The sequence below is a fragment of the Oryzias latipes genome, chromosome 22 (genome assembly GCF_002234675.1).
Source record: "Oryzias latipes chromosome 22, ASM223467v1".
Taxonomy (NCBI): domain Eukaryota; kingdom Metazoa; phylum Chordata; class Actinopteri; order Beloniformes; family Adrianichthyidae; genus Oryzias; species Oryzias latipes.
The window spans coordinates 20,226,190-20,250,670 of NC_019880.2; the positions used below are offsets into that span (position 1 = coordinate 20,226,190).

General features: G+C 44.5%; 1 protein-coding gene across 1 annotated transcript; it reads left to right on the forward strand.

Moving 5' to 3' along the window:
* The first annotated feature begins 3,523 nt into the window (after window positions 1-3,523).
* kcnk5 (potassium two pore domain channel subfamily K member 5) lies at window positions 3,524-13,098 on the forward strand. Its single transcript, XM_004082715.4, has 5 exons — window positions 3,524-3,940; window positions 9,826-9,937; window positions 10,038-10,204; window positions 10,288-10,456; window positions 10,575-13,098. Exons 1-5 carry the CDS (start codon window positions 3,755-3,757, stop codon window positions 11,525-11,527), a joined length of 1,587 nt encoding a protein of 528 aa, XP_004082763.1. The 5' UTR covers window positions 3,524-3,754; the 3' UTR covers window positions 11,528-13,098.
* The last annotated feature ends 11,383 nt before the right edge of the window (window positions 13,099-24,481 follow it).

Consider the following 24,481-nt stretch of genomic DNA (forward strand, 5'->3'; position numbering starts at 1 on the left):
TCTGCCTATTTAAGTCCATCCATCCATCCATCCATCTTCCTCCGCTTATCTGGGACCGGGTCGCCGGAGCAGCAGTCTAAGCAAAGATGCCCAGACTTCCCTCGCCCCGGCCACTTCCTCCTCTGGGGGGACCCCAAGGCGTTACCAGGCCAGCCGAGAGACATAGTCTCTCCAGCGTGTCCTGGGTCTTTCCCAGGGCCTCCCCCAAGTGGGACATGCCCAGAACACCTCCCTAGGGAGGCGTCCAGGAGGCATCTGGACTAGATGCCCGAGTACCTCAATTGGCTCCTCTGGATGTGGAGGCGAAGTGGTTCTACTCCGAGCTCTCCGCGGGTGACCGAGCTTCTCACTCTACCTCCAGCCCCCCAACGGAGGAAGCTGCTTGTATTCTGGACCTGGTTGTTTCAGTCATGACCAAGAGCTCATGACCATAGGTGAGTATTGGAACGAAGATCGACTGGTAAATTGAGAGCTTTGCTTTTTGGCTCAGCTCAGACCGGTACAGCGACTGCATAACAGCGGATGCCGCACCAATCGGCCTGTCAATCTCACGCTCCAATCTTCCCTTATTCGTGAACAAGACCCATAGATTTTTAAACTCCTCCACCTGGGGCAGGGACACTTCACCTACCCAGAGAGGACAAACTACCTTTCTCTGGTCGAGAACTATGGCCTCAGATTTAGCGGTGCTGACCCTCGTCCCAGCCGCTTCACACTCGGCCGCAAACCGCAGCAATGCCCGCTGGAGGTCCAAGCACTATGAAGCCAACAGGACAACATCATCTGCAAAGAGCAGAGAGGAAATCCTGTGGTCCCCAAACCAGACCCCTCCAGCCCATGGCTGCGCCTAGAAATTCTGTCCATAAAAACTATAAACAGAACCGGTGATAAAGGGCAGCCCAGCCAGAGTCCAGCATGCACCGGGAACAGGTCTGACTTACTGTCAGCTATGCAAACCAAGCTCTGCTCCGGTCATCCAGAGACCGGACAGCCCCCAGTAAGGCTCCCCGGACCCCAAACTCCCAGAGCACCCTCCACAGAACACCACGGGGGATGTGGTCGAACACCTTCTCCAAATCCACGAAACACATATGGACTGGAAGAGCGAACTCTTAAGCACTCTTAAGAGGGTGTAGAGCTGGTCCACTGTTCCACGACAAGGACGGAAACCGCACTGTTGTTCCTGGATCTGAGGTTCGACTATCGGACGTACTCTCTTCTCCTTAACCCTGGCATAGACTTTTCTTTATTTAAGTCACCTTGTTTTATTTCTCAGTGTTGGAGCCTTTTGTGTGCTGTTTGGTTATCATGTCATGTTTCACACCCTGCTCCTTAGTTTTGATTTCCGACCTTTCCCTTTTTCCCCTCTTGTGAGGTGATTCTTTGTTGCTGTCCTTAAACAAGCTTCAACTTCTCCTTTTGCGTCCAAACCTTTCTCTGCATCTGGGTTCTTGAATTCTAACGCGTAGCACTGTTCTGTCTTCAGAGTCCTTACGTTGTTCCTGGATGTTTTTTGATCATACTTAACAGTTAATATTGGTCTATAGTTGGCCAAGTTGCTAGGATCTAAACTCGACTTTGTAAGAGGTTTAACAACTACATATTTAAAAGACTGGCACATAACCTGTTTCTGGAGAGGCATTTATTATGGATAATATGGATTCAAATTTGTCACGACAGACAAAATAAACATAGCAAACTTTAGCGCTGCATGGTTTACAGTGATGAGCTTTTGCTTTTTCCTCAACGTAGTCAAACGTGATTGTAGATGGATTATTTTGCTATCACAATTTTGTTTTTTACATGTCCCGTCCAGCAGCTGAACAAACAGATCTGGGCTGAAGGCCTCTTGTGTTGGGGAGATTTTACTGTCACAATGGGGTTTATGTATCTTGACACATGAGGTGTATATTTGTTTAAACCCCTTTTAAACTTTATACTGATTATGTTTGTTTTCCTATTTTGCTGGACTGGATGGAAGAGAAGAAGAAAGAAGAGGAAAGAGGGATGTTAGAGGAAAGGGGATAAAAGAAAAGGGAAAGGGGGGTTCAAATGTTACAAACATACCTGTTGTCTCTAAAAACCTTTACACACAAACATGTCAACACATACACAAAACACAACTGTTACTCACAGGTGCACACTTATGCACACAAACATGTAAAGCGTTTCATTCCGTCACATACTATTTGTGGAAAGGTGAACTGACACATGAGCTCAGGTGAGTGTTTCTGCTCTACGGTGGTGGATGATGGAATGTAAAAGGAGGGAGACTATGCGGTCACCCCCACACCGAGACCCCCACAGAGGCAGCAGCCAGGGCCCCCGACACCCAGGATAGCAGATAGAGGACACTGGGTGTGAAAAGGCAAAATAATTTTTGTCACTTCATTCACACAAGCAGTACCATTATTGTACTAAAACTCATTTACCATTGAATTATATTTTACGTAAGGTTTAATGGCCTTCGAAGTGTGCATTAACCATGGTCACTTACAAAAATTACATTTAGGTATACATATAAGTCTTGAGGCTTATTGCAATGCTGTTGGTATTCACTGTACTAAAAGGTAATCAGCTGTAATTTGTACTCTGGTACTTCACTTGTGCAGGTGCAGTCATGTGTCAGTGTTGGTCGCAGGACAGAGAACTCCAGGTTTCATGTCATCCGTCCAAATGTAAAGAAAGATCTAATCAACTGCAAGATTGTTCAATTCTGTTTCATCTCTCAAGTATTTTGTTTCATGGATGGTTAAGTAAATCAAATAAAATACACACAAATCTCTAATCTTGTTGCTCCTTCTTGAGTGAACCAGCATGTATTAATGCAAGCTGTAGACGGGTCCTTATCTCCTCGCTTTAGGACTACAACTGTTGTAGTCCAAAAAACTTAAAAAGGAAAAATTATTAAATTAGTAGTACAGTGAAAAACAAGAAAAAGATCTCAAAAAATAATGCTGAAAGTTAGAAAACATATTAAAAACAAACAAAATACTTGAAAAATCAATTTTCAAAAATCTTTCTTTTTTTAATTAATCAAATAACAGACTTCGTGCCACTTAGTTGACCTCAGCCACAACATGGTCGTCCACAGATTTCCTGATTTGTGCTCAACGTTGTCGTTGGGATTGACTCACAAACCAAATAAAGCCTTCATTCTGGACAATATTTATTTAACACCAGCGTGTTGCTGTCCTGAGTCTGTAGATGAAGACCAGGACAGCCGGCTGGAATGGTCACGAACACTTAAACCAGATGGATCCTGACGGTCATTCTATACTTTTCCTGTGCAGATGTCCAGCCTGTTTGGAGTTCTGTCTTTAAACATTTGCATGAAAGACACAAAAACCTGAACAAAGACCCCCCCCCGTGTGGTCTGATGGACCCATGTACTGACAGGTTTCGTTTTGCACCTGCGGGTGAGGGGGGGGATGCCCCCCCTCCCCACACACACACACCCGCGTGGGCGGATCCCTGTGAATCTTCTCCACGCCCCCGCGCTGCCCCCTCTCCAACATATTGGCGGAGGCGCACGTGGAGCGGTATTGTAGAGGAGCGCCCGCGCGCGCACTCAGCTCAGAGAACTTTTCAATGGTTCGGTCTCGTGCCCGATGCTGTCGCACGCGCCACAGAACTTTCAGTCTTCGCAGAGAAGAAGTTGATTGAACAGAAAGCGCGTCGCCGAGGATGACCGCCGCCTGACTGCGCCTCTGTTGTCTGCCCGCGCGCTCCCGGGGGCGTCCCTCACAGAAGGATGGTAGATAAAGGCCCGCTGCTGACCTCTGCCATCATCTTCTACCTCTCCATTGGGGCAGCAATCTTTCAGGTGCTGGAGGAGCCCAACTGGAAGCAGGCTGCAGCGCAGTACAGGGAGCGGAAGGAGAGGATCCTGGAGGAGTACCCCTGCCTGTCCAGAGAGGATCTGGACAGAATACTGGAGGTATGCTGCTGTGAATGGATGTGGTGTAGAAGAGCAGGACCGGACAGTGAATGTGGCTGCCCCGCCCCTGCAGAAGAAGGGTCAGCTGCCGCTCAGCATTCCCTGAAATGGAACTTTGTGGTCAGAAAGTGTCTGCACGTTCCTGCTGTTCCATCTGCAAGGCACTGTGGGTTTCCAGAGTACAAACACCACGGCCTGTGAGGCCTTTATCTGCTGGGACCAGCAGATAGCTTTTGGAGGACGTGGTACAGACTGGCTGTTTACTGTGGAGGCCAAGTTTGCAGCCTCAGCGTTAACAGGCTCCAGAATGTTTCCTTGCTAATTTCTTATCAGGACAGTCATTGTGACAGTAAAGCTGGTGTCATTGACCTGTGCGCTCTCATGGCATCACTGCATGAACGCCGTCCGCCAACAAGCTTTGGGACACATGGTCGATTGTTTTCATACACAAACACCATGAAATCCAGACTCTTTAAATGTTTTCAAAAACAGATTTTCTACAACTTGACTTAGAATTGTTCCCAATCTGAGCCGGTCATTCATCGTCACTTCTGGGTCTCTTCAGCACATATGACCAGAGCCAGAATCGGGTCTCGTATGTTGTCCCAGGTCTCCCATCCCCCTCCTGCACCCTTCTGTCTCCTCTTTGTGTGTGTGTGTGGGGGGGCTGAAAGGGATCTGCCTGAGCCTCCCCCCATTCACGGCCCTCCTCTGGAACAGCAGAATCTCTTCAGCTGCCAAATCCTCTGCTGAATGAAGCTGGAATGTTATCTGCTTTGCATGGTTTGGAAATTTCCTGTTGGCACTTTTATAATCAGCTGGAAAGGAAACCGAGTTCAGGCCGTGTCAAACACAAGGATTCTCCTTTCTGACTTATTTTACAAAGACAACAAAAAGCCACCTGTGCTGTTCCAAAGCCCCCACAAGACCCGATCAAGTTGCCTGTTGGTATCGGCTCACAGTTGGTTCAATTGTTCGGTCTGAAAGCAGCCGTCTTTTTTCTGAACTCTTTTTCAAGACACCTGCTTCAGGAGTTGGAACAGAAGAGAGCAGAGTCTTTATTTCCACATTTTCTACTGTGAAAACTTGGTTCTGGTCGTTGACCATTAAGAAGAGAAGACGACCCTCGGAAGAGTTAGTACTCTTTGTTTTACGAAGGAGAAGTTTACTATTAACTCCAGGATTGCCTAAGTGGTCACGGTGTAAAGATCGAGGTTTATGGCTCTGGGTGCTGCAGTTAAAGCTGTGGTAAAGTTCAGTTAGGGTGGTGCTGGGGTGCAGCGGTTATCACTCCTGGGAGTTCAACTCTTAACACTTTCATAGTGTTGTAGCATCAGTTTAGCTGTCTGAAGGAACCGTGGACTCAAATAGGTGACAGTATTAAATGAAGGTCCAGGCTGATGCATGGTGACCTGCACAAATGGAGGATTGGCTCAAATAAAACCGTTTTTCTCTGATCCTAAAAGGAACTGCAAACTTCTCTGGATTTCCTTATTTGTTACCTTCAGCCTCCAAACTAACCAGCACACAAACGCGTGTTTGTACAGTTCATGTATGTAAATGTACCAGTTAAAACCTTAAGTTTTTGGTGTCAAATTCGGCTGTGCAAAACGAGGCGGCCCTCTTACTGTGAAATAAGAACCAAAGGACTCAGAGGTTTAAAGCAGCGTTTTCATGCAGACTGTTAGGAAAACTTTATTGGATTATTGTCTCCTTTCTTAGCCTGACTTTTATTTTGCGAATGAGCATCAGTAGATGATTTGAACTGAACGCAGAGGTCAGTCCTGACATGTGACTGCAGCTCAACACAAGGCCATCACATGCTTGAAGGAAACACAGGCCTTGCTTGTGTTTGGAAACTCCGATAAAGAAGAACCTCACTTTCACATCTGCTTTTTTGTCCTGTGTGTTCCCTTTTTTAAAAAAAAAAAGTGAAATGAAAGAAAAAGAAAGCAGCTTCATGACAGAACTGACCAAACGTTTGCAGATGGACGATCCTGTGCCGGCTGTCGGTGTGATGGAAATTATACATTTATGTAAGAGACAGATCTTTTATTTAGTATTCATATTGACTGTATAGTTGGCACACCATCCATCCAAATGAAATCCTTTCGGTCGCCATTTTTCCACAACAAGTTGGAACCAGACATCCTCTTTTTTTCTATGATTTCTATGGCAACCACTCTCTCCAATCAGGAGTGAACACAGTGGAAGGCCACACCTAGTTAGGCCAGCACAATAAATCACAAATTTATCATTATCGCAATATCAAGCTGTGAAGCGCGCATATCGCAAAAGTTGTCGAAAATTGCTATAAATGTTTACCTTAAATGTGCCAAAAAAGTCTTATGGCAGCTTGAAGTGTTTAAATCAAATAAATCTGTTTATGCATTTGATCAGATGGAGCCTTTCGTCGATGTTGGCCTCCTATGTAGACGAGGCTCATTTGGAAAATAATTTAAGTAATTTTGAGTCTTATTTAAATTAAACTATTGCATTGAAATGGTAATAATGTTTTTGGTTGTTTTGCTATTTTGATTATTATTATTATCGCAAATCGCACGCTTTTTCTCATATCGATCAGCTCCACTGTCAATCAAATGCTTCAAACGTTTGACACGACGCCACCTGCTGTTATTGAGGCATCTGATTGGTCAGTTTATAACTTGAATACCTTGAGCTACAGCAGAAATATCATGAAATGAACGAGAAGATGGGATGAACAAGAAGATGCCAAAGGTCTCAGATCCAGAACGGTTCTTCTGACCAATAGAATGACAGAGTAACAGCTGTTTATTTCTCTTTAGAAGTCTACGGGATTTTGCGGGGACTTCCTGTTTGGAACACCAGGAGGGGAGAGGCCGCTCAGTCAGTCCAGTTGTCATTTACTATCAATGGTCGTCTGCCTGTTGCAGGGCTCCTAAACCCCAAATCAAATGAAATGCTAGGGAACCTTGTGACTGATGGTGTCTTTGTTTCTTTTGCTGCATGATCACAGCCTCTAAAGAGGTCACAATAAATCCTCCAGGTTTCCCGCCGTCAATAACCAATCTGTCTCCAGTTTTTTCTTTTCGTCTCCTTGACCGAAGTCTGCCTGCTCATTGCTGCCATGTTGGATCCAGAAGAATGCCAAAGGATGTGAGGCGTTCTGCTCAAACATGAGCATCATGATAGTTTTCATGTTATCTTAACACGTCTGCTAAGCCTGCAGTGTGCAGATATTCAAAATTTGTACTATTAGAGTAGCTGCACTTCTGGTTTTGGCAGTAGCTAAAAGGATTTGGAAAAAGGGAAGTATTTTTGCTGTAGTGGTACAGTTTTAATTTTCCTCGTCCAGTAGTCAGAAAGTGTTGAAACTGAACTCCTGAGCTGCATCAGACGCGTGTTTACATAAAATGCAATGATAGTCTGGTATTCTGTACCTCAGGCTGCTGTGGGTTGACCTGCGCTTGACCTTTTAACCTTTACTGGTGCTTTGTATTGCACAACCTGTTTAGTGAAACAGGAGAACTGCTCACTTGTTTCCACTTGACCAGCTTTTTGCTGATTTCAATAAAATGGCTCGCACTTTTTTGTGAGCTCAACACTTTTGCTTGTGTGAACAACAGACATTTGCTTCTTGCAGACAGTAAAGCAGTTTAGAACCCAGTTATTAGGCCACAGTAAGTTGTTGAGCTAAGCATGTGCTCAGACAGAGACGTGACACAGACTATAGTATGTTTTTCTTTTTCACCACATATGAGGACTCAAGCTCGTCCTGTAACGATTTTTACAGTAGGCCCATCAGAATAATTAATACGGTGTAAATATGTTATGTTTTGGTATTTTCCCAATTATTTTTACCTTGCACTAACTTATTTTTATTACTATATTCTATATTTCAGATGCATTTTTGGTCATTTGCCTCTGGGTGAAGTGGGGGGTGCCATCAATGCCCAATCAGAATTCATTCCCTGCCCCTCCGGCTTCTCCCTACCCCTTCATTTAACCCTCTAGGTGGGGAGGTATGGAAAAATGGTTTCTTCAAATCCGGACTTTACTACCGTTCGATGATGTCAGGAATAACCGCCGCTCATGTACGTTGGCGTGTAGCCGTCAGCGCTCAGGAAAAAACACGCCATCGGTTTGAAAACTTTAAAAAGTCCTGCTAACGCAAAAAGACATTACGTACATTTAAATGTAAACTTCTGTGCTTCAGATCACACCCATGTAAAGAAATGTTTCTCCTCCATGTTACAACGTTACAACATTACAACGTGACACGGGTCACCTCACCGGCGGAGGGATAGCCAGCTCTACATCGTTACGGCTCCGCCTTAAAAAATCATAGGAGTTCTAAGAAGCATGAAAATGTTATGAGACAGTTGGACCAAAGATTCCTCCTTTGATTTAGTAAATCGTTAACTACGGGAACATTCATAGTGGCAGATGAAGTTTTATTTTCACATTACCAGCTCACCTGACCTCAAATACAGGTGTAGATAACACAGACTGGGGACAACAGCTTGACTTGTTAACGGTATCTGGTGCAGATCACGTGGTTATGATTGTCAGACGAATTTTCTATGCTTCAAAATGCAGAGTACATGGAATAAATGGCATAAGCAGCATGAATCAATCGAAGCAATGAAAAAGAAACCAGCACACGGCACGATTAGAATCATAACAAAGTTGGAAAATGTCTGGGAGATAAACAGTAAAAGGAGGTGCAGGTCTTTATTAAGACATGATGGTTTGAAGACTAGGGAGACGAGCTGGTTTTTCTCCTCTTGCTTCATTTTACTTCTTGGGCAGAGTGTTTTTGACTGCCCCCCTGGGGTGGGGGACCTGCAGGTAAACATTCCCTCCCATAGTGCAGTGGAAGAGTCAAAGCTGAAGGTCCGTCTTCGCTCCATCTCAGGCCAGTCCTCTCTGGTCTGACCCCCCCAGGGTTGTAGAAGTTATTCCTTTGTGTGCCCAATTATTGTGTGCAATAATGAAAGCAAAGATTACATGAGCGACTCCTCAGGGTCACAATGTGTATGATATAAGACGTGGGGCTAATAGGTCCACAGAGCTGTCTATCTCATTATCACTACAGACACATCGTCTCCTTTATGATACGTCTCCAATAAAAATGAAGCTGAGCTAAACTGAACCCAGATTATAAACATCTGGATTGAATGTTTCTGTGTTTTTCTGTTTACTACACTCAAATGGATGTGAGTTTTCTTCTTTACCTTTTTTAACAATATTTATATCAAAGTCTTTATGGGGTGACTATTTGAATGAAGGCTGAGTAAAGGATATCATCTATCCAGTGTTTTTTTTTCTTTTTCCTGCAGTCTTTTTTGTTGTGTCACCATACAACATACAACCATACGTTGTGTCACCATACAACAGAAAAGAGTCAAAATAAAAAAAAAAGGTAGAAGAAGCATGACAAGGAGTACATGTTTCTAAAGATTTGCATGTAAACTTCAGTAAAGAGTGAGGCTCCTGCCTTCCTTCTCCATTCTTATGGAAATGAGTGGTGAGAACACTGAAGGCCTTTGGTAAAAAACTGCTCAAATGCTGCCACAGGGGGGTTGCAATCCAGTGCTTTCATGTGCTGGCCTGGGTAAATACAGGGTTTGTGTCAATAAGAGCGTCCTACGCACAACCACATCATTCATGTGAATCACGGGATGATTCGTCGAGGCAACCCCTGAAAGGAGCAACCAAAAGTCAAATGTGGCTCTCCTGGTTGCTGTTTCATTGTATCTGTACTGTTAGAGATGCCATCAGCTGTGCAGGGAAGGTTTGATGCTACAAGTCGTTCCTGCCTACTCTGTTCTAAACGTCTAATGTCTTGTTTTTCTTTATTCCAGAAGTATTTCAACTTTTTTCCTGTGTCTTGGTCTCAGGTGGTGTCAGATGCTGCAGGTCAAGGGGTCACAATAACGGGCAGCAAGACGTTCAACAATTGGAACTGGCCCAACGCTGTCATCTTTGCTGCCACCGTTATCACCACCATTGGTCAGATATTTCTTCAACATTAAGTTGTTCGTGGTTTGAACTACTCTTGAGTCTAGAGCTACATCTACGGCATACTTTAACTGTCTAAAACCTTTTAAAGGATATGGCAACATTGCTCCAAAGACGTCATCTGGCAGAGTATTTTGCATCTTCTACGGGCTGTTTGGAGTGCCGTTGTGTCTTACCTGGATCAGTGAGCTGGGGAAGTTTTTTGGTGGCAGAGCAAAGCACCTTGGCCAATATTTAACCAAAAGAGGGTTTTCATTGGTAAGTGATGTTTTGCACAATTTTGGTCAATGATTCTGAAAGGATTTTTTATGACTGCCTGTATGTTTTTTTTTAAATTGCAGAGAAAAGCTCAGTTTACCTGCACTGCTATCTTTCTCCTTTGGGGAGTCTTGGTCCATTTAGTCCTGCCACCTTTTGTTTTTATGTCCCAGGAGGGCTGGACTTACATAGAGGGCTTGTACTTCTCATTTGTCACTTTGACCACAATTGGCTTTGGAGACTTAGTAGCAGGTAGGCAAAAAATGAAACGACTTGCATCACACTAACCCATGTTAAACTGATAAATAAAAGGTACTATCACTATGCTTGAAGTATCTGCAAACTAACCCTAACCCCTCTGTTTCTGCAGGTGTGGAACCAAACAAAGAATACCCAACTCTGTATCGCTACTTTGTGGAGGTGTGGATTTATCTGGGCCTGGCCTGGCTTTCACTGTTTTTTAACTGGAAAGTGCGCATGGTCATTGAAGCCCACAAAGCTTTGAAGAAACGCCGTAAACTCCGAAAGCTTTCCCTGGAGGAGCTCCGCCAGTACAAGGAGGCTTATAAAGCTTCTCTTCACTTGCCACCCACTCCTAACGATGTGAACATTTTTGGATTTTTGTCTAAGAAAAAGGAGGGCTACAATGACCTTATAAAGCAGATTGGCAGCAAAAATGATGGCCGGACTAGACTTGCATCTGGTGACTCAAACACAAAGGCCAAAGAGATCAATAGGTCCAAGAGTTGCAATGATGCTCCTGTGTTTAACGGGCATACAATCCTGAGCCTTGACCGCTCGCCACGCCAGAAGAGACGCTACAGCTTTAGTGACCGGGTCACTGTTGCTTTTTCAAAGTCAAAGAATTACCTTCTGGGTTCAGACAGTGGGCTTCTTCTTTCAGAGGAACCTGCAGATCCAGACATGGACCAGAACCAACTGTATGAAAACCAACTTGACAAAGATGTTGACCTGGAGAATAGAGATTTGGGAAGTTGTGGAGCAGGTTGTCGAAAAATGTGGGAGTCCAAGGAATATCATCCCCTAACTTTCCAAAATGCAAACATTACTTTTATTGATGAGGAAAACTTTCTGAGCAATAATTTAGAAGAGCTGGAAGATGAGGACAATGACGACGACGATGACAACTCCAAAGTAAAACTCTCCATTACCACATGTGATGAAAACGCTGAAACCAACTACAAGGAGAATCACGGTTCTGAATCTGAAGGCTCTGTGTTTACCAGTGACGGTTCAGAGCACGGACGCTCCTATGAGAAGCTGGTGGAGGAATATGCTAAAGAAGACAACACGGATCCTTGATCAGTATGAAACATATCTGAATAGTCTGTATTGGCCGGCATCCACCTGAGTTCATTTTAAAGATCCCTAAATGTCCCGTCGTACCTAAAGGTAGACAAGATCAAACTTCCTGTAAAAAGTTCAGAAGAGGAGGATCCTTCGTTCAGACACTGTTATTGCACATGGGCTGGGGAGCGCATGTTGAACCCCAAAGGTTTCAACATCTAATCGTCTTCTTTAAATGGTTCTTGAAGAGTTTTTTTGTGATGTCCAACCATGTGTGTCCTGAAATTCGATCTTTGAGCTTCAATTATTTCTATTCACCATATTGGTGTTTTAATAGTATTTATTGAAATAAAGGAAGTGGTAGCTTTTTCTAAACAGCTGCAAGTTTGCTTTTTGAAATTGCGCAATTTAATCAACGAACAAACATAAGTCTAAATTAAGTATTTATAACTGCACTAAAGATTAGGCTTTAAAAAGGATTAAGGAGAGTCTTCATGTCGTCTTTCTTGTTTTATGAAGGGTTTGATATTTGATGTATTTGCTGTTTGAACTATAACAACTGAACTGTGACCATGAAGGAAGGGATGCTTCTGGTGAAGACGTCCACAAACTAGTGAGAAAGTTTAGATGAACAAACATTGCAAATAGAAGTAGGCTTTTAAAACACTGTATGTTGAGCTCAAGATAGTTTTGTCACTGTTCACTCATCAGTCAGGTTTATTGTGTTACTGCTGTGTGAAGACCACGTGACATCATCACTAATACCTGTGCTTACGTGGGACACAACACAACACTTTCTTTTTTTTGTCCTAGCGCTCTTCCACCTCATTGTTTTTACTTTGTAAATATCGGTCTGTTTTGAACCACAAGCACACAGGACTCAGCCTTACTACCTGTTTGGAGAGGCTGGCACCAGCACAACCGACTGAATTATCACTAAGCCAGACAATTGATCTGTGGCAGATCAATGCTAAGTTGAAGAACGGGCTAAAACATGAAGGTAGAGCTTGATTATTGCATAAAGTCCTAAAATTCTGATTACTCGTGCCCACACGTGTTTCAAATGTATTGCACAGGTTTAAAGTGTGGAGCTTTTCTTAAAGCCAATTGTAATTTGATGAATTTTCTCCCTTTATATTTGGTGTATCTACACAAAATACATTTTGTGATTTGGAATTTCGCCCTGTCAGAACAGCCTTCATTCAACTGTAAAGTGTTTACAGTGCAGCATAACAGCTGGTGAAAATGTTTTGTAGAAATGTAGCCGTTGCCACCGCTGATGATAGGTGCCTTTATTTTTGCACCTCTTCTGTGTTTCTTCACTCTTCAAATTTCATTAAAAATGCCTTTCTTTCCCACTGCTTCTTTTGCATTTCTGGCGGCATTGTTGTGCAGCAAAGGTACTTGTGGGGACCACATGTCGACTATGTGTCCAAACAATTAACAAAGAACACGCTAAACTGGTTGCTGCACTGTGTGTAAACTCCATGTTGACTGCCATTTTTTTTGTAATTAAGTTATTTGTAGTTTGTTTTTGAGTACTATGAAAGCTGTATATTTAAAGTAAAATAAACAATCAAATTGTGGATTTTCTTTTTCCATCCATCCATCTTCTCTTCCTTCTGTAATGAGCAAGTTCATTACAGACACTTGTATTCAGGACCACGTACTTTCGGTCATGACCCAGGTGAATATTGGAAGAGGATTGACCGCATAACCACAGATGCCGCACCGACCTGCCTGTCAATCTCACGCTCCAGTCTTCTGTCTGTCGTGAACAAGACCCCAAGAAATTGAGACTCCTCCACCTGTGGCAGGGACACTCCACCCACCCAGAGAGGGCAGAATTTCTCCGGTCAACAACCACGGCCTCAGAGTTAGTGGTGCTGACACTCATCGCAGTCGTTTCACACTCTGCCGCAAACCGCCCCAATGTACACTGGAGGTCCTGACTCGAAGCCAACGAACCCCATCTGCAAAGAGCAGAGAGGAAATCCTGAAAAAAAAATATTTTTACAAGGGATTGCATATTTGTAACAAAAATTCTTTTTACAAGGGATTGCATATTTGCAACTTCATTCTCTTTTATAGTCTGAAGTTTTAAGATGTAGCTTTTATTTTGTCTTACACTTCGTGCAATAGTTCAGGGATATTGTGAAAAAACTCATTAGATGACATAAACACAGTGTTTATTTAATTTAACGGATTGTTGGGATAGGGACTGTGACAATTTTATTGTGGTGATAAACATGCCTCATTTAGTGTTTTTCACATAATAGTCTCACTGTGCACAGTGTCAGACTTATTGGGGCCAAAACCCAAAAAATTCTAAAAGAAAAATATTTTCATTGTAGCATCAATTTCGACATTCTGTGTGTCTAAAAAGCTTCGGACAGTAAGTTGTTCCGGTTTCATCAGCCATGAACAAGACGTCACTGGACGGACAAGAAGCCCCACCACAGCACCTTCAGGTTGGTGGTAGACAGTCAGGTGTTGCAGATGAACTTGTCTCAAAGTGTCATCAGCAGACTTGCATCAAGACTCTGAACTACTGTCAGAGTTTGGGACAGACCCAGGAGTGGAGCCCCCCCAGTGACAGACCACAACCATGACCAGAACTTAAGGACCTCTGACCTCAGACACGGTTTAGCAAACGCCACACTGCAGGCCCATTTACCAGATGGGAGTGGTACTCGGGTTTCCTGACTAACCATCCACGACTGACTCCACCATTTTTACTGGAATGACAGACGACCGCTGCAGGTGACTTCACTGACACCAAGACACCGCCGTGAAAGTTTGTAGAGAAGACCATGTGACCTGGACGATGCAGCAACCGTCAACCGTCCTTGTTCACTGATGAGGGTCGGGTCACCTTCCACAGAAATGGTGGTCACCAGTGTTGGTGAGCGAAACGCAGAGGTCAACATGGTCATCAGGGTTTGCTTTGTTGGAAGAGGAGCAACAGTCTGGACGGGGATGACCAGTCAGAGCAAAACCTATTTGGTTCTTAAAGACGGTCCAGTCAGTGCAGGTTCTGACCTCAGAGACATCATAGAACCATCATCGTCACCCAATGCCACCAGAACACCCCAACTTTCTGTACAGGGATGATAATTCTCCACAACATGGAGCCAGAATTGTCAAATCTGGACTTCAGGATGTGGGCGTGGCCTCATATGGTTTAGCCAGCAATGTCCCCTGACCTGAACCCCATAGAGCAGAAATGTACTGAATCCAGTTTATACTGATCAATTTAAAAAGGTCAGATTGTCTTAATAGGTGAGATCACTTGAAGAGCACATAGGAGCCAGTTGGACAGTTGGTGAGATTGTTTTAATTTCATGTTTTCCTCCATTTTTATGTACCAGGCTAAGGCCACTCTGGAGTTCTGTTTAGAACGGTCCGATACATAGGTACCAGACCCGTTATGTCTGAGCAGAGCTGAGCTGGCCAACCCAGCTCTTCTTGGGATTTTAATTGTACGTGTTTGTCTCGTATGTTCCTCTCTAGGGCTGTCTCCTGTTGTGCTGAGTGGACTTATAAGCCAATACAATCAAATTACAATCAAATTACAACAAAGCCAATGCTTTTGTTGTCCAGATTGATCAGAAAGCTCATCCCAAACAACTATGTTGAGCTGACACAGCTGTCACATGACCAATGTGGTCATGAATGGACTGAAATCATCTGTTAAAGTTGGGACCAGAGGTGTGCTGCACCTAATTGTTTTCTTTCATGACATGTTTCAGACAGATGAAGCCAGCTCATCCTCAAACTGCTTGCCAACTTCGCCTGAAATGAAGCAACACAAACGAATTTCCTCCTCTGAGAAGAATCAATCCCATAGCAAACTTTCCTGGGGAGGGCTGAGATAACCCCTGTGAAGAAATCATCTTATCAAGTGCAGACATAGCTATTTTCTTTGCCTCATGGTCTGAAGGTTTGTTTTAAGCATTTTAAAAGGACGAAGCTGCCTAGCTCCCACTTCTTGCATGCTATCTGCAGAGGTTGTGACTGTAAAAGACATCAGACAAACTCCCTGAGACATCTGTAATTCACATGTTGGATAAACTCTTTAGTTTTCAGGATGCTAATAACATTTGTTAGCATAAGAGGAGTTCCACCGCCATTCCTGGACGTCAGTCTGTCTCTGAAGTGCACACCAAGCTCATCATCAGATGTTTGGTATGCACCTGATGATACATGTATGCCTCACCCAACAACTTCTTCTTCATTGCCCTTTTTGTGCACGTGGCTCTTCTATGATTTTTGCAGAATCTTCTGTCTTCTTTGTGTTCTTCTCAGCATCAACGTAATTCGTCAATCTGCAGGTGTCGCTGTGGTGCTACTAACACAGCATCAATGCAGTCTTTTGACCCATGGTGGCCGTGATCGCCAGATTGACGTCTGATGATCGCTGGGCCCCCGACCCATGTCAACAGTCCTCGTCGAGTACCCGCACTGCTACGACTTCTAACCATGGGACGGTGGCAGTGGGACGGCAGCACAGGGGCAGGAGGGTGGCAGTCTGACGTCGGCCAATCATCAGACCTTTTTGGGGACCTTGGACAATCTCAGTGAATTGTCACTCTGCTTCCTTCCTGCCACCCACCTGTCACTGGACAGGGGCGACCTCCAAATGTGCCCAGACAGCCACTCACTAATGTCAGAAAACTGTCTAATCAATATTTAATTTTGACTTTTTCGGCGTGTGAAAATGCGACTGGCGCCTCCTGACTATAGATGCTGCCACACGGCCAGCTGCTGAATTTGCTGAAAACGTGTTTTAGGTCGCCACGCGGTGGCATTTTGCGAAATGTGACGGCAGTCTTAGTGCCTCTGTTTGTCTAAGAGTGATCTGTGACTTAAAGTCAGTTTCTGTTTATAAACCGTACTCTGGTATTGGAGTAGTCGTCCTCTTTTGCTGGACACACAGCATGGATCTCCTTTTTCTGTCAGTCATTTAGGTGATAGTCAGGTGTTAGTGCGTATGCCTGTTTGTTATTTTGAACAATTAACAAAACCTTTCACAAAAACCTTTATAATTATGTTGGTGCTGACAGCACTGCTATTTTAGCTCAGGTGTTTGGTTGGTTCTGCTTGGGTTTGGGTCTGGGCAGCGTTTTTCTCCCTTGGCCCCCAGCAGTGGCGTGTCAGACCCCTGGCACTGGTGGAAGCTCGTTTATGGGTATTCCCAGTGTGGACCCCACCTGCTTCACCTGTGAAGTTAAGAAAGAATTTCTAATAAAAAACTAGAGAATGAAAATAAGGCTGCTTGTGCAACACAGTAATCACATATATTTACTGATTGATTCCAATTTAAATTCGTACGAAAAACAAGAAGGAGCTTGTTTGGTTGGTTGATTCTTGATCTTTAGATAAAACAGTTTTCCTCCTTGGCCATGTTCCCTTTTCTGGGTCACCAGGGCTGCTCCCCTTCAGGTGTTCTGTCCCTGGGGAGTCGTCGGGACCACTCCTCTTCATATCTGTTGAGGAGGGGTTTGCCAAGTCACCCCTCCCTTCTGCTAGGCTGCAGGAACCCAAACTGTGTTCTGGGCTTATTTTTCTTTTCTGTTCCCATAGGTCCCCTCCTCTAGGGGTATTTGGGCATCTGGGAACTGCCTTTTTGGGGAGGGGTACTGTGAGGATTCTGTGGTTTAGTTTGTTTTTTTTGTTCTTGCTCATGTTTTTGGGCCAAGTCTTGAACATGGAGATGGATGTCATAGGTCGTCTCGCACTCGGCCAAAGAAAATGGAGGACATGTTTTGTCTTTATGAGAGCAGTAACCTCAGATCAACAGACTGTTGTTGCTTCTTTATTTAGTATTGACGTTATTTTTAAATCTTCTCAAATGATTCATCTGGTTTATTTAACTGCTTTCAATAACAACTGTTTTCTTTCAAGGGACTTTATAAAGAAATGAAGGAGAAATGAAAATGAGAAATTTCCAGGACATTTTTGCCGGTTATTTTCTCCTAATTCAGAACTTGATTCTGGTGCAGACAAATTGAAGTAAGACTCAGAAGACAAATCACTGGCCACTGAAACTGAAGCCTTTTAGCTTTTGGAGCGGCCACTTACAGATCTGTGGGTTTAGAAGCCACCAGTCTGTGGATCTTTGCTCCTGTTCTGGACCCGACAGAAAATGAACAGCTGGTTAGCACATTTCCCCCCAGAAGCCAAAGGGTCAAGCCCTATTGATGACCCTGGATGGAAGAAGGCTGAAAAAGGGAAGACTCACCTACCAAATGTTCCCATGGAACCAAAAGGTTTATTGGGACCAGCGGTGGCCACAATGCAGAGCTAGTCAGAGGAGAAGAAAAGACCTGGAGCCTCATTTATAAACGTTGCGTACGCACAAAAGAAGTCGTACGCCACTCTCTACGCAATAGTTGAGATTTATAAAAAGCAAACTTGACGGGAAAATGTGCGGTCCTCCACGCAAGCTCTGACCCAGGCGTACGCACAAAAATGGGTGAAATGAGAAACGGCGACACCGTCGGCAGATGGAAGAAACACGTGAAAGTGACAGTGTGTGCCAAATCGTGCTGGCATGTGCTGTGCTACACAATGTGGCACAGCTTAAAAACGTGCCTCTACCCCCTGGCGCTGATTGCTGTGTTGGCCCCGACCCTGAACCCCATCCCCACGCATTTGTGCCAAATGCTGCTGCTGTGCGCCAGCGTTTGGAAGTGATGCGTCGCTTATAAAGAAAAAGAGGTGTGGAAAATATTATTTATTTAAGAATTCCCTCATCGTGCAGTTTATTTCAGTCAGTCTTGATATCGCCCAACTCCTTGGCCATCTCTCTGATTGAACTACTGACTTCCCTCTGCATTTCAAGGACTGCATCGGTGAGGACACGTCCACTGCTGGAGGGTTGAGAGCCGCGTGCCGTGGAGACGCTGGGTCCAGACGGCTGCTCAGCTGCAGCATCGTAACCACTGGCCCCGCTGGAACACCCAGCAACTAAAATAAAATTGTTCTATATTAATAATCTGTAATTGTGTAGCCTGCATACATGTGACTTGACTGCATTCATTTTAATTATTTCTCTTACCTGTGTCACCCTGACCCTGGCGCGTCGGCGTCCCCTCCGCCTCAGTCACCGAGGTGACTGAGGCGGAGGAGGACGCCGATAAGGGGGACTTAATAGGGATTCCCCAATAATAGCGGCCAGTTTCTCATCAAGAGGGGTCAGCTCCGGTCCCCCCACGTGGCGGACACACTCTGCCGATACAGCGCTAGACTTTTTTTTGCCTCGACTTTGATGTCCGATCATTTCTTTCATTTCTTTTTTATCTCGGCCACGGTCCGAGGTTGTGAGGCTACAGCATTTACGGCGTCTGCCACCGTTTGCCGCTCACGTGCCTTTTTGGCATTAGTAAGGCCACACTGGGCCCTCCAGACAACACTTTTCTCCTCTTTTCCACCTCGCCAACGATAACTTCTACTTCACATTGAGTGAAGTTACGTTTTTTTGATTTCCTCTCTGTGTTTGCCATGATTTAGAAAGCCATGAATATTAATTTGTGGGCGTTTCACGGACTATTTATGGGCAACTATGGGCGTGTCATGTAGCCGCAAAAGCTGCGCTGCATTTAGAATCGGTTGTGATTTATAAAAGGAAAGATGCGTAGGATGTGCGTGCGCACGGTTTAATAAATCCGAATATTTCTGTGCGTACGCACGTCCTATGTTTCATCCGTACGCCACTTCTGACGCAAATCCTACGCAAAGTTTTATAAATGAGGCCCCTGGTTTGGTACTTGAACTCTGCTGTTGGTCAGCCTTAACCACAATCACACGACTAGAGTCATGGGAAACCCACAGAGCTAAAAGGCACGTCGGCCAAGAAGCTGTTTGCCCTGAAACTGGGGAGGCAGCCAGTCTGTAGAAGAAGAGACGTGTGCTCTGAGGAACGCCCACCCCTCCAAGAACTGTTCTCCTCAGTTTGGAGGGGTGGACATGGTCCTTCCAAAGGATGTGCAGAAAATTTTAAATGGATAAATAATAATCAAAGCAGGAAACTTTATTTGTGTTTAAATCATCTGCAGTTTCAGGGATTTTTGTAAAACAGACGGGCGTGTCATGATCCCGCCAGACTTAATAGACCCAAATGCTGGAACCTGGAAGGAGACTCAGCAGACAATAAGGTAAGTGAAAAGCTTTTAATTCACGGTCTCAAAGTTGGGTTACGGAAGAAGGTGAATTTCAGGGTTCTTGCAACGGCCAGAAGATGAGGCTGGAGGGTCTTGACGGCAGCAACCGTGAGACGGAGAATGAGCAGGAAGCACAGCGTGGGTGAGGAGCACGGATGATGGACAGCAACCAGATGAGCTCTCATGGGGTGAGTTCCTAAAGTCGAGCAAACAGACAAGGCGTTAGCGAGAGGCAAAACAGGCATGAGCAAAGACATGACGAGGCCAGACTAAGCACCGTAGGAGTACAACAAACTGGCGTTGAATACTGGTCCTGGATCTCCTTAAGAGGCTGCAGGCTGATGAGGTGAGAGGAAACAGCTGGTTGCGTCAGGTGTGGAAAACAGGAGGTGGCGGGAGTCTGACAGAGGCACCATGACAGGGCGCTGAGTATGAAGGAGTCCAATACCCCACAGAGGTGAGGTCGCAGTCTCTAACAATTCTTTGAGCTCAGAGAGCAAGGTGTACTTTTCATGTGAAGCTAAGGCACTGTTTTGCTTGACCTTTCAGATCCAAAGTGGTTGTGCGACCTAGCAGAGCTTGTTGCCCAACTGAATAAGAGACTGCAGAGACGCAATCTCAGCATTCCAGCATAAACTTCACCTCTGGAACAGGACAATCTCCCCTGCATTCCAGAGCGTTTCAGCCTCATTTTCAGTTTTGTCGTGCGCTCGGTTGGCCATAGTAACTCGGTGAACTTCATGAACTTGACATCGGTCAAATTCATGAATGAACCAGCAGGCAGGTTTTGCCATGTTCGCCCATCCCTTAACCGCTGCTGTTGACGGTGCACCTCTTCATCTTCAGATGGACTTAATCGAGCTTCAGAGCAGCATGGGCCTCAGGTAGGAGTGCCAGGACTTTTAGCGACTGCTTCCCCGACGTGATTCCACAGCTTCGACTTTGTTGCTGCCAGTATTATGTTGGTTTGGGACCAACTATCTGTGGGAACAGATGTCTTCTATCATGAAACAAGTCTGAGCTTAGATCATGAATGACTGATGACAACCTGGTTTTAGGCACAGGACCTAAAGCAGGTGTAGACCTGCTGACAGGGAAAACGATGTGAAACTCCAACATCAGGTAAACAGGTGAGCATTTGTGGTGACATGTTTTATTATCTTCAGTTTTTTTGTTTGTGTTGTTTTCTATTTTTAATTTTTGAATTACTGGACTGTTCTTGTGTTCAGAGAAGTGAGGCAACGATAAAAGACTGATGACTTATTTTATTACAGGTTTTGAAGGACATTCATCTTTCCTATGAGGTCCAAGGAGATCCCCCTGAATGAGAACGATGAGAACAGTTCTCCAGGACGTGAATGAATGGAAGGGCCACATCATCTAAATGTTGCCCTTGGAGAAAATGAGTTTGACCCCCTGGTAGATCTGTATATCTCAAATACAGTCAATGCAAGGTGACGTATGTTGAAGGACCGGGTTTATCTATTCTGAAGAGTTCCACAAAGCATCAGTAATCCCGTCTCCATGTCTGGATTCATGACATCATTCACAGACTCCCCCGGTGCGGTGGGCTTCACCGTCTGCTGCAGGAGCTGCATCTGAATGATGGCGCTTTCAGCACTACTTCCTCCTGTGACCCAGTCTTGCTGTGTAACACGGTGAACAGTTTTTGTTGTTGTTTTTTGCTTGTGTTTGTGGAATCCCTTGAAGGGGCCATCTCATTGCTGCTGGATTGGACACAGTTGTGCACTGGGGGGCGTGCCAATGAGAGACTTGTTTTAATGACCAGTGGGACATGACAGAAGATGGTTCTGAAGCGAGGACATGACGGGGTGCTTCCTCCCAACTTATGGTTGTGCGAATGGCTGCCCAAAAACAGACAGACAGACAGCGCAGCGGATGGAGCGCAGTTGGAGGAGAAGCCACCAGATGACCAAGTGCCGGGACCGACAGCGGAGGAGTCCCTTCAGAGGAACGCTCACGGAGTGAAGCAGCTCCGGGTGAAGTGGCACTGGGATGGATCCCAGAGGGGCGCCCTCTGAGTCAAGACAAACGAGTACTGGCCTGAACCGGAGCAGGAGCTGAACCAGGAGCCAGACAGCTGTTAGAGGGGAAGGTGACGTTGGAACGCAGAGGGGTGTGGTTGTGACCCGCCCCTCTTGGAGCTCTGTTGTTTTCTTTGGATAACCCTGGGAAGATTTTGTGCAGTCGCCAGAGCTGTTTTTTTTTTCAAAATTGCATGTTATTTGTGTTTGCATTGGTTTTACTATTTTAGTTTTATGTACTCATTGGGTTTTTTCTGTTTTTTTTAGGCAGAGGCTCCTGGCTCCAATGAACAGACATAGCAAAGACTCTACTAACTTTGTCCCATTCAATAAACTCTTGTGCTCCCTTTTGAACTGTGGTCCCGGGTGTCCTTTCTCCACACACATCCAAATCCAAGAATTCTGCGTGGCTACAGCTGTCCCGCATCAGTCAGAGGAGGAAAAAGTAGAAAATAAGAGTAAAATGACAGGAATTGCTGATTCCTGTTTGGTTGAATTCTTCACCAAAATTCAGATATGTGGGTTAGGGTCACCATGCTGCCAGACTTGAGTTGTTTCTCTGAATCAGCTGACAGAAGACCAACCTCTTTGCCACATCATTTTTGAAGACGTCCCAGACTTCTAAAAACACTGCTGAGTTCTGGCTTACATTTACTCCAACATTAGGAGAGGCTGCACATGCCAGATGTTCTTCTCCTTTTTGGTGTTTTTCTGTACAGTTACCAGTATGAAGTCCATTGATATGGCTACTGTTGTAATATTGGGCTATAGAAATAAAACTGAATTGAAATGTATTCCAAATATGCAAAAATGTCGTGTCAGGGCAATCTATTAAAAGCAAACTCGTCATAAAATATTTGCAGTTTGGAAGATACACTTATGTCATTTTTTTCTTTATGCTGTATAGCTTTAACTTTTCTATAGCTATATCTACAAGCTGGAGCTGTTGTAGAGATACGGACAAATAAAGGTAGATCCTTACACACTTCTGCAGAAACAGTAAAGGGTTACTTGTTACACGCGTTTGTCCAGGGATTTCCAATCATGAGTTCAGAGCACAGTCGTTCTGTCATTAAAACATTTGGATCTAATAATTCTCTTTTTCACTGCATAACTTTTCTTCAGATGTACTTTGATAACAAGATTTAAAAAAATGCTTTTGAAATTATGATTAACAGAAAGCTATCCACACAATATTCAGATGTAGGAGAGTTAAAGGACTGAAAAATTAATGATTAGTGTCACAAGCAAGAGAAATTTCACACAACCCCGAAGAAGGTTACACAACAAGCTGGCAGGCATGAGGCAAAACTAACACATTATTGTGCATCTGGTGTGTCAATTTTCAAAAAGCTTTGAAGACCCACCCCAATCAAAATGGAGTTTTTAGTGTTTTTAATGTGTTCTTCTAGCATTTCTCTCAAGATGGAGGACATATATATAAAAAAATTTAGATTTAAACTATTTCTGGGTGTTTTTTTACTCTGTGAATCAGGACCAGAAGAAAAAATGGCATTTGAAAAAGCATGTAGGTGTGACATAGGTGCTACAGTGGGCGGACCACAGTCTCCCAGCTCCGCCACTTTCTGATCATCCACCTGCAGACAACCAAATTACCACCCTCACCCACCTCCCACCTCTGACTTCTGTGACACCTTGGCTTCCTTCTTCAGCTCAAAAATAGAGAACATCCATCAGGAACTATTAGGAAATCCTGGCTCCGATCCAACTCCCTCATTCCTGTTGGACCCACATCACTTTCATCACAATCATTTTCATCATTTTCTCTACCATCAGTCATGAAATTGCTAATTAAACATTCTAAATCCTCTATCAGTCAACTTGATCCACTTCCTACAGTTCTGGTCAAAGCTACTCTTCCCTCCCTGTCCCCTCTCATCACCAACGTTATTCAGTCCTCGCTCACCACTGGAATTGTTCCCTCTCCTCTCAAAAAGGCTGCTGTCACTCCTATACTAAAAAAAACAGGATTAGACCCCTCCAACCTGAACAATTTCCGCCCCATTTCTAATCTTCCATTCTTTTAAAAAATCCTTGAAAAAACTGTTGCAGAACAACTTCGAATGCATCTCTCTCAGAATAACCTTTATGAACAATTCCAGTCTGGCTTCCGTCCGCTTCACAGCACAGAAACAGCTCTCTTCAAAATCTCCAATGACCTCCTCCTTGCTGCTGACTCCAGCCAACTCTCCATCCTCCTACTTGATTTGAGCCAGCCTTCGACACCGTCTCTCACACCATCCTCCTAGACAGACTGTCCGCCATAGGTGTCACAAACGCACCTCTCAACTGGTTCCACTCTAACTTCTCTGGTCGCACCGAATGTATTCAATTAAAAACATTCACTTCCCACACAGCTTCTGTCAATACAGGTGTGCCCCAGGGCTCTGTCCTGGGACCCCTGTTTAACATTTACCTTCTCCCTCTTGGTCAAATCCTCCGTAAAGACAAGATTCACTTCCATTGTTATGAAGACGATACTCAGCTCTGCATCTCCACCAAACCAAATTCCACTCTTCCTCCCACTTCCCTCACAGACTGCCTTCTTGCAATAAAATCCTGGTTTACTGCTAATTTCCTAAAACTAAACAATGATAAAACCGAACTTCTCCTGATCTGCACTAAATCCATTATAAACAGCATCCAGAACTTCTCCATTCCCTTTGAAAACTCCTCCATTGCCCCCTCCCCTCAGGTTAAGAGTCTGGGTGTCACCTCTCCTTCACTTCACACATCGA

What these genes read in the sequence shown, in the direction of transcription:
- kcnk5 (XM_004082715.4), top strand. Translation starts at nt 3,755, where the DNA reads ATGGTAGATAAAGGCCCGCTGCTGACCTCTGCCATCATCTTCTACCTC. An exon ending in ATCTGGACAGAATACTGGAG is followed by an intron (nt 3,941 to 9,825) that starts GTATGCTGCTGT and finishes TCTTGGTCTCAG; the next exon opens with GTGGTGTCAGATGCTGCAGG. An exon ending in CACCGTTATCACCACCATTG is followed by an intron (nt 9,938 to 10,037) that starts GTCAGATATTTC and finishes AACCTTTTAAAG; the next exon opens with GATATGGCAACATTGCTCCA.